Source organism: Gymnogyps californianus, chromosome 6 (assembly GCF_018139145.2).
Source record: "Gymnogyps californianus isolate 813 chromosome 6, ASM1813914v2, whole genome shotgun sequence".
NCBI lineage: Eukaryota > Metazoa > Chordata > Aves > Accipitriformes > Cathartidae > Gymnogyps > Gymnogyps californianus.
The window spans coordinates 7,185,008-7,195,688 of NC_059476.1; the positions used below are offsets into that span (position 1 = coordinate 7,185,008).

The 10,681-nt window shown below is 46.1% G+C and overlaps 1 protein-coding gene across 1 annotated transcript; it reads left to right on the top strand.

Annotated features, from left to right (window-relative positions):
* The first annotated feature begins 5,024 nt into the window (after positions 1-5,024).
* On the top strand, positions 5,025-10,311 carry PRDX3 (peroxiredoxin 3). The gene is made up of 7 exons (XM_050899201.1): positions 5,025-5,075; positions 5,152-5,230; positions 5,427-5,568; positions 6,352-6,487; positions 8,289-8,392; positions 9,455-9,620; positions 10,117-10,311. Exons 1-7 carry the CDS (start codon positions 5,040-5,042, stop codon positions 10,168-10,170), a joined length of 717 nt encoding a protein of 238 aa, XP_050755158.1. The 5' UTR covers positions 5,025-5,039; the 3' UTR covers positions 10,171-10,311.
* Positions 10,312-10,681: the final 370 nt, after the last annotated feature.

Genomic DNA, 10,681 nt, shown 5'->3' on the forward strand with positions numbered 1-10,681 from the left:
TCAAAGACAGGGTGGCAGAGAAGGAACACAGGTCTTTTTTGCTGGCCTAAAGATCCTGATTCAGTGCTTGCTGGGGGAAAAGGGAAAATTTAGTCTGAATCATATACAGAAGCAGCTAATTTTGGAAGGAAAAAAAAAAAGGAGAGGCTACCAAAACACAGTTAAACTCTGAAAAATGTGCTTTCTAAGGTGCTTAATGTGTTTGGTTGTTCTGCTTTTAAATAAAACATCGTCATCTGAAGTCATTCAGGAAAGGCTCAGAAAAAAACCCGTTTTGAGTACTGAACATCAGGATAAAGCAGGGCTGGCAGCCATCTTTCCTTTATGGGAAAAGAGAGGTTTGTAAATGAAACGCCAACACCGGGCGAGACCCAAATGCATCAGTGTAATAAGAATAGGAAAGCAGCAAGGCAGAGTGTGATATTCTGAGCCACTCGAAGGGATGAGTCATCGGCAGGGTGGGCTCACGCAGCTCCAGCCAGAAACACAGCAGCAACACACCCAGTTTTATCCTGCCACCAGAGAAAAACCACTTGGCCTCAGTACCGCCTGCTTGAAATGTCAGGATAAGACCCCCAGTGAACCAGATGTCAAAAGGCTTTTGCCTATACTTATCAACTGGAAACATACCCTAACAGCACCTATCTCCTAAATCCATGTTATAATACGCAATTAATGCAGTAAAGCCTGTTCATGATTAGCTCTAAGCTGGATTGTGTTTGGAATTGCTTCTGAAACTTATTTCTACAAACAGGGAAATTCTTTCGCCTCCTGCTGAGATTCGGTATCAGCAGATGGGAGCACGCAGGCCTATGAGAAAGCATTTGCAGGCAGCTGTAACCTTTTACAGAGCCCCTTTGCGTAAGGACAGAGGCTGCCATCTACCAACAGCCGTGGGGTGATGCATCATGTTGTCTAAACCAAACTTTTTGCTTTGGTTTAGATAAAAATGTTTATGCCTCTGTTGTTTCTTTCCATTTCCAAACCCTTTTTTCAGTTATCTATTTCCTCAAGGTAGAGGACAAATGATCGTTACAGCATTTGAGCACATCGAATACAATAACCTTCTAGAAGATAAGCAGATTTTATTTTTCAAACAAGCAGACGTACGCATCCCGTACTCTCCACAGAATGTGCCATTCAGTGACCCACGGCAGCAGATCTGGTTTGGGATTTGCTCACCCCTTTCATCAAGTTTAGAGAGAAGCAGCTACTTTTTCACTAATACTTTGTTGTGATAATGATGATCTTTCAAAGAGCTCTTTAAAATCTAACTCTCACAAAACAGTAATGGTAACAACACACAAGCATTATTGAGCACTTTTTATCAACAGACCTCAAAGGTTTTCACCAGAAAGGCATACTTAATTATTCCCAGATAGGAAAAAAGGGGCACAAAGCAAGAGCAGGTAGATAAGTATCCTAACCAAAAATAAAATTTACATCTCCCATTATCCGTTCAAGTGCCTTATCCACTGCTCTGCGCCTTGTAACGATACAAACTTCTCCCTAAAGCCTGCTGAAATCCCTGGAGAGTCTTTCACCAACTTCAGATGTCTCAGTTTGAATTGGGCTTAAAGACTCTAATCCTTCACATGCAAACATGTCCGTGCACTGCTGAGCTCGCGCTGCACCAGTATGAACCAGCACTCCCTCACTGCAGGATGAGATATGAAACTGGGGCCTGTCTGGCCAGGCAAAAGCCTGTGGGAGAGAGCAAAGCAGACAACCAACAAGATTTGGAAAAAGATGCACATACGGTATCGCTTGGTAGATTTATTTTGAACTTGGGATGGCAAGAAGAACCAGGGTTAGCAGCTGCTGTAGCCTGTGCCAGAGCCAGAGCTGAGGAAAAAGGAACAACTCTTTTGCCAGGTGCGCTTTGGCAGTGACAAGGTCCATCTTCAAATTGTAGGGATGCCTAGTAAAAAGCAAAATGGAAAATAAACCCCCTGTTAAATAGCAATAGTTCAAGCTCTTGCCCAAAAAACTGAGAAGCTGAATTATGCTGCCTTCATAACAAAGCATGAGCAGTATTTCCCCACCTGCAAGCCAAGTGTTTAAACAAAGAGTTTTAAACAAATATAACTTTCCGGGGGTGGGGGGAAGGACATCGTTTTAGAATACATCAACTTAGCAGTTGTGAATAATCATCTGTGGGTGAGACAACCATCCTCAGGAAATCCTAGCAATAGCCCTTTTCTTGCTGCCACAATACAGCTCCCACAGCTGAGGGAAAGGAACCGATGTGGCCCAGCCGTCCCCGGGTGCACAATTTGCTGCCGAGCCGCGAGGGACTTGGCTGGGAGAGCACGTCTCTCCGTTCCAGGGGATGTGCCAGTCCGGCAGACGTGCCATTCTGCACCGCTACTCAGGGAATCGGCGCAGGTAATGGCTGATGTTTCCTTGCTACTCTTCACCGACAGTCACTGCTCTGCAGGCGTCCCGGGCTCAGCTCCACTGCTCCCTGCCCCGCTGTCAGCCCTCAGCAGTGGCACGAAGACCTGCCAGACCTCTACTGCGGACACGTCTCTCAACAACCACTCCTTCCCTCTCCATCTCCAGGGCTGCAGGCTACAGCACTGCTCACCCACACTGTATCTGACATATTTTCTAACATACAAATAGTTTACTCGCTTCCACTTTTAGGCTTTGAGGGGTTTTTAAGCAAGAATGCCCCTAACTTTTAGGCAACAGACATGCAAATAAGCTGGGTAGCTCAGCCAGCCGGCCCCCCTCGCTCAGCCAGTGACCTCCCCAGCAGAGTCCCCATCCAGCTGGCACTGTCAAGCAGCTCTGGTTCATCAGCAAGAGTCAAAACTGAACTTCTTTTTCACATACCTTCGGGTTTCCCTTAACAAAGTGCTAATGAGAAGCAAGGGGTACGTAAGGTTCCTTAACTCAGAACCTGCTAGTTCACTGACCCAGCGCTGCCCTTGTGCACACCTATGTACACATGCTTAAATGCACACTCAGCTTGTTAGGGGATGTTGAGCCTGAAGGTAACAGCTTCAAAATCAAAAGCAACAGCGATGTCTATTTGAATTGAAGGAAATCAGTGGATGCAGGAAGCAGTTAGACTATGACATGGGTGGACCCCATACTGGGGTATCCGTATCCTTTAGTGTCGACATTTTCTTCCCCCTGATCTCACCATGGCTATAGGAACAGCTCATCTCTTGCACCTTGTGCAGAACACCTCCATCTTCATCATCTCCTTTTGGGCACCTCCATCACAAGCCCAGCCAAGCATGCAGTATGTCTGTGCATGTGTGAGTAGATAACATTATTCTGGCTGCTCTGCTGGGAACTACAGTTTTTGAGAAGATTATCAGAGCCACATTTCCAGCTATCATTGGCTACATCTGGATTAATAAATTCAGGAGTGCCACAGAAAGGTACCAGCGACTGAAACTGGTGATGATGTTAAATGCTCAGAAAGGTCTCAGTGTGCTTTTGGACAACACTGACTAACACTGCCCCAAATAGTTCCTCGGCATAGTAGAGAGTTAATATTGGCTAGTGACCAACCCTAACAGGCAGGTTGCATACAACCTCCCTCTTTTGAAGGCTCAGAGAGTTTACTATTACAGAGGTGACCAGACCATGCCAGCCAGATCAGTACTGGGAATAAGTCTGCTAATTTGTTCAGAAGTATAGATTCAGCATCCATTGAGCTCATCCCAGGGGCCTGGGATGTAGCTGACATTGCTCTGGCTGCCTTTGGCTTTGGCCCCAGATGCTGGTGGCTGAGCTTATCCTGCTGCTGGAGCCAGACTTCTCTCTAGTTCACAAGGTGGGATCTCCCCTTTGTAAAAGACTGTGGTTATTTATAAATAGGAATATTAAAACAGAAATTACCAAAACCCAGAAGTGAAACTGGGTTCAACTTGATTTGACTACTTAGACGAAGAAACACACAAAAAGAAGCTAAGAAAAGATAAATGGACTTTTAGAAAGTGTTTGATTTTCAGTACTCCGGGTTGTGCACACCGCTTGTGTTGCTCCAAAGCACGTGGCCTAAAACAGGGCAGGCAGCTGGCAATTCTTGGTGAAGGCGATCTCTGTTGCTGCCACCATCAGGTATTCAACAAAAACAGCCCGAGAAAACCTTGTACTGCTTGACTGACTCTTAAAGTAGCTCCTTTAGCTTGAGTTGTGGGGACCTGGGCTTCAGTAGCAGGCTCTCTGAAGACCCCAGCTTCAGGGAAACAGAAATACTTATACATATCAGGTGTGGTCCCTTCCACAAGCTGTACACCTTCCCTGCACTGCTTTCATCTGGCAGGAGATGGGAGGCCTGCAACGGGGTTTTATGACTCTCCTACCTCCCCCAGAGCTAATGCGCACTCTAACTGCTCTTCCTAGGGCTGGAGCGGTGTGGTTCCCCAGCGATGGTCTGTGCAGCCCACAGAACTGGGACAAGCCTCCAGAGCAGGCGAAGGCCACAGACACACATTCAGCTTAATGCAGCACTGCCGATTAGCAGCAGTTAAGTGCCTGGATGGGAAATTAGGCAACGACTTTGGTTTGCATCAGCTCACAGCCGAGAGGAGCTAAGCAGGCACACAGCTACCGCGCCGTAATTGTTTAATTATGATTAAACAACTATAAGCGAGTTCAGTAAAGTCAGAGCCAATTGCATTTGAAAAGTTTGCGTCTGGAAGGTTTCTGAGCATCAGCCGTGCTGCCTGCTCCGTTTCGGTCTGCATCCGCGTACACCAAAACCGGGTCCCACAGTCAGCCCCGCCAAACCCACAGCGAACACCCGCCCCCCGCCTCAGCACGGCCGCCGCACTGCCTGCGAGGACGGGGGCCGACGACCCGCAGCGCCGACAGGCTCAGCCCAGCGAAGGCGCCTCTCATCGCCCCGCTCCGAGTCACAAACCGCGGCCGGGAGGAAGGAGGCCGGGCGGGCACGACCGGCCGGTGGCAGCCCTCGGGGCGGGCGGCGCCGCGGGCCCGGAGCCACCCCCCCGCCGTCGTCGTCCCCCCCCCCCCCGCAGGGCCCGGCTCCGCCCGCCGCCGCCGCGCTCAACATGGCCGCCGCGCTGGGAAGGCTGCTGCGGAGCGCGGTGAGTGAACGACCCTCCCCGGCCGCCCCCCGCGCCCCAACCCCCGGCGGCTCTGACCCTCCCTGTCCCCCCGCAGGTGCCCGCCGCTGCCGCCGCCGCCGGGAGGAGACTGACGGCGCGGCCCCTGCCCTGCGCCCGCCGCCAGTTCAGCCTCGGTAAGTGCGGGGAGGGCGGCGGGGACACGCGGGCGCGCCTCTGGGCTTGTCCCGGGCGAGGCGGCGGGAACATCTCCCGCGGCCTACCGGCCCCGGCAGCCTTGAGGAGGCGGCCCGGCCCGGCCCGGCCCGGCCCCGGGGCTCGGCGGGGCGGCTGGCGGCGGCACGGCCCGTAGCTCTGTTTTCTCCCCCGCAGGCTCCTCGCAGTTTGCTCCAGCGGTTACACAGCACGCCCCGTTTTTTAAAGGAACGGCCGTTGTTAACGGAGAGTTCAAGGAGCTGAACCTGGATGATTTCAAGGGGAAATACCTGGTTCTGTTCTTCTATCCCCTGGACTTGTGAGTGCGGGTTTCTGTCCTTTCAGATGGGCCTCCTGCCTTGCTGAAGGTCATCAGAAGTGCCGCAGATCACTGGTGTCTAAAGTGGCTGTTTTTTACCTTATTTGGGCTAGTCTTGCAAGGCAGATGTGTCTGTTTCTAGAGCATGAGCGATAAGACTTGGGGGCAGATAGCCATTGTGTTTTAAAGCAATGGATCTGGTGGCTGGAGAGCATCTTCTAGCTGCTGGGACTGCTTCGAGGTAGACGTGGCCTTGCAAGTGTGGTTCCTCTGACAGTCGGATCCCAGGGGTGAGGGCATTGCCTTGCAGTTCGGGGTCACGTTGGAGACTCTCCTTTAAAGCAGCAGGGCCAGCAGAACTGTAGCTAGACGGCTCCAAAGCAAAAGGTGAACAGATGGGGTTGAGCCTGTCCAGAAGACTTGAATTGCTGAGAGCATCCTGGTGTACGTGGGCACATGGGAGAGGATTTAACCTGCAGTCCTTTCTGCTATGGTTTCCAACAACTCTCTGCCTAGAGAGTGTCTAGCAGAGACAGTTTCTCCATCTCTGCAAAAAATCTGTCTAGAACTGAGAGCTGAAAACTGGTGTGCCAGCTAGGTGGCTACGGCTGTTGCTTTGAGACTGACTGAAACTAATCTTGAGCAGGAAACATGGTTAACATTACCAGGCTAAAGAAAATGCTTTGCTGTATTAGTGCCTAGAAACAGACTTGAGAGTCTTTTCTAAAAAATTCTCTGAAAAGACTGCAGAATCATTACAGCCTGTTCTCTCTTCCCACCCAGCACCTTTGTCTGCCCCACAGAAATTGTGGCTTTCAGCAACAAAGCGAATGAATTTCATGATGTGAACTGTGAAGTGGTGGCAGTTTCTGTGGATTCTCATTTTTGCCATCTGGCCTGGATAAATACGCCACGAAAGGTATGAAGCTGTTTGGGGCTTTCTCTGTTGGTTTGTCTTCTTTTCACAAGAGCTCCTGAGAAGAAGAGTTCAATAAACAATTGTGCAAACACCAATTTCAATAGACTGCCTAAAGTGACACATGAAGTGATTAACTTCTACATTTGATGACATAATTCTGACCTCAATCTTTGTTTTCTTGCTCTCTTCCTTAGTAATTTGGGGTTTTTTTTCATCTTTGTTTTGCTCTCTTGATAGTCTTGTAGGTTACATCATATCCTTACATGTTTATCTCGAAAGACAAATACTCAGTATACATGTCACTGTCCTAAGCTGCTTGTTACAGGTGATGGTTTCTGTGCACCATCACAGAAAATGAACAGCAGCCATTCAGTCATTATTGTTAACCAGTACCTAACAGTGGTGGCCTCAGAGTGGAAGCAGAAGAAGAACCAGTTTATTGGAGCACTTGTATTATTAACTCTTACTTCCTGAAAATGGTTCCACTTTTGCAATACAAACAGAGGTCCTTGGCTTTCTTCAGGGGAAGAAAGTGATAAAGATGGCCTTTTCCTGGAGAGGAGCCTCTTTCAGATGTATATAAAAATACGTGCTTTTGATCATGTAAAGCATCTCACTAGTTTGGTTAGTTGTAGAGAATCAGAAGTGTCACAGGAAGGCGCAGAAGCGCCTGTGCCGTCAGTCATTACCCACGTGGTGGTGCGGACAGCAGTCTGCCGTAGTGCTTGCAGACTGGGGTGCCTTCAGGTGCATAGCCCTGCCGTTGTAACATACAGGGGAGGGAGGAGAGTTTGCTAGATTTAATATGGCTTGGCTGGGCCTATCAAGAGTATTTAATTTTCTGCAAGCTTTGTTCAAAGCTCTAAAATGTGATTGTGGACTGACTTGGCTGCTTTACATGAAAGCTGTTCAGTGTATGCCAGTCAGGCACCGCTCGGTGCACGTGTAGCAAAACGCCTTGCAAAGGGTGGAAAGAATTCCGTGGTGGACAGAGGACTGACACCCGGAGAAGCTAAGGCCTTGGTTTCTCCGACATCCATGTTCAAAGCTCTTGCGTATGAGAACTCCGTTGCAGACGAGCATTTGCAGGATCAGGGTCTGAGTGACTGAGATTACACAATGATTCACTGATGATGCCAGGAATAGAAAAGCTAACAAACTCCGAGCTTGTTTCAAGGATAGACAGCTTATCTCTCTTGGAGTTCCAGTGTGTTGCAAGACTGAAAGACAGCTTGGTTGACTCTCCAAATAGTATTTAAATTGATTTGGGGGAGGGAAAAAAAAAAAAATACATGCACTAAATAGAGAGAGCAGCAGAACTCTGACATACCTAGCGTGGCTGTTAGAAGCCTTGTGTTTTGTCTGTTCATAGTACGCAGGTTTGTTGTCCCTTCCCTCCCCACCACGTTCATCTTGTTTAATTTTGAACACTTAAATATACAGTAGAAATTTTTGTATTCAAAGCTCCTGAATAGGGTACAAGGGAAATATTTCTGAAAATTTATGACTGTTGTCATAGCTAGCCTTTTACCACCAAAATAAGCAATTCTAAAATGCTCAGTGCGAAAGTTTTCGTGTTCCAAAGGAACCAAATGTTCCTGACTACTTTAAAAAAACAACCAAACAAACCAAAACCAAACCAACAACAATCCCCCACCTCCCTGCAGTTCCTTTCATGGAGCAAATGGCATGAATGTGTTTTGTTGTTAGTATACCCTCAAGAGCACCGAATCCAGCAACTCAAGAAGGATAATCCTAAGAAGCATTTTGTAACAAAACAGAATCTTACTCTGTTCTCTAGAGCGGCGGTTTGGGCAAAATGAATATTCCAATTCTGTCGGACCTCACAAAACAAATCTCCCGTGATTATGGTGTGCTGCTAGAAGGACCTGGCATAGCACTAAGGTAACGCGTGATTGCCGGTAACTCAGTTATGACACAACCCAGTCTAAAACAACGTGAGCCATACTGTCTCCTTCTGCAGGGGAAACTGCACAAGGATAAAATGAAGACTGTAAGATGTTACTTTTTCTGCAGAACTTCTGCTGAATCCCACCCTAGGAAAAGGGCACGTGGCCTTTATGGCCATTAAGTTGAGAATGGTTCCAGGCCTCTCTCAGAATGCATGCAGGGGAAAGCCAGCTATTCTGCTCTGAGTGAGTGGGAGAACTCCATGTCACCAAGGAAAACAAGAGTAGGACAGAAGAGCATTTCACAATTTTTTACATTTTTTCACAATTTAGGTCTGTCCCTTTGTTTTGTTTTGTTTTGTTTTCTTTCTTCTGAAGGGAGACGAGACTGCCTTAACTTCTGTGTGAGAAGTTTCTAAAGTGGTTGTCCTAGAGGCCATGACAGTCAATCCCATAATTATATAGAAAAAAAAAATTGACATTTCCTTCTCCACCATGGGAATACTTATTAAAAGCAAATAGTGGTCCTGAGACACATTGGATTCGGTAGGAGCCTTCTGGAGACCTTTGGTTCCTGATCTCTTTGAATCAGGAACTTCTGACATTTGTTTGTTGACAAACTAAGTTAATTAGTATGGTAAGACTGGGACTTTGGTTTTTCACAAGTGCTTATATGCAACAGGATTTAATTTAGTAGCATAATGCGTAAGCAGCTCTTCACTCAATACCTTCAGATTTTCCTATCAAAAAATGAGGATGCCAGCTATCAACTTTGAAATATAGGTGGAATTAGAAGTTCTACCTTTGTTATACATCTGTCTCGATTTAACAGTCTTTATGCATACTTTGTAATTTCAGAATACCATACCATACCAGTTGACTGGTTCTTGGCTTTTGATCACTTCACTAATAAACAATATATCAGAACGCTGTATTGCTACTCCTAACGCTGATACGTGCATCTAAGAATAACTGCCTTGCTGAAATAGTTCATCCGGTTTCTTGTGTTTGGTCTTGGAACGTGATTTGCATTCCCTAAATTCTTGCTCAATTACAGAGGTCTCTTCATCATTGATCCAAATGGGATCATCAAGCATCTAAGTATCAACGATCTCCCCGTCGGTCGTAGTGTGGAAGAGACCCTCCGCTTGGTGAAAGCATTCCAGTACGTGGAAACACATGGAGAGGTTTGCCCAGCAAACTGGACTCCAGACTCCCCTACAGTAAGCGTCTACTAAATACCACTTGTCTAAATATAGACACTGGCGTATTTTTGCATGTCTGAAGGGCTGAGAACCACTTCAACATGAAGTGCTTGACTGAATCTGTGCCTGTTGTCTAAATCTGAGGCTTTTATCGGTTGGACCAATTCAGTCTATTTGTATGATACTAAATGTGTGATTTCTGTGAAGTCACTGATTTTAGAAGACAAATTGTATTTAAAACTCTTAAGTTTGACTTGCACTTTCCACCAGTTGTCTTCAGATTTTTTACTTATTTAATGCCCTGCTTGACATTGAGCAGGAAAATATACTTAAAATTTACAAGTAGGAGCTTGTGTATCATTTAGGCTTTCATCTTTCAACCAAGTGCAGAAACAGAAATAACCTATTGTTTTTATAAAGTATGCATGGATTTTTTTGGATAAAGTGTCAAATCTGTATTTTTTTTTCTACCTTAGTTATAGCATATAATAACTAAACTTTCTTTTCTTGACAGATCAAACCAAGCCCAGAAGCTTCTAAAGAATATTTTGAGAAAGTGCATACATAAACACTCACATATGTGGACAAAACTCTTAGCTACCATAAACAGAAAACATTAGGAAAGCAGCTATGATTATTAAAAAAAAAAAAAATCAAATCAAAGTTCTCATTTTCTCATGTTTAAGAAGAAATTAAATGCTGAAATATTTACTGACTCCCTTGTCTTGCTTTAAAAAGAAGGGTAAAAACTAAGGCTTCCCCCCTCCCCTTTTGCAACTTCAGTTTCATGAATTTCTGTGACCACTCGTTCTTCTTCCTGAATGACAAGTACACAAAATACAGGTGTCTTCCACTGGGTTTTTCCTCTTTCCTTAACTAGTTTTGGACCAGAAAGTGTCCCACTTTTTCTTTTCTCACATGAAAAATTAAATTCTCTAACGAGAGTTTAAAACAATGGGGACAATACAGAAAATAGGATTTTGACACATGGTTTGTTTTTAATGAATTTTGCAGAGGAAGAGAGGAATGTAACAAGTAAAAAAAAAAAAATCCCCGTTTTTGTGTGTAAATGCACTATA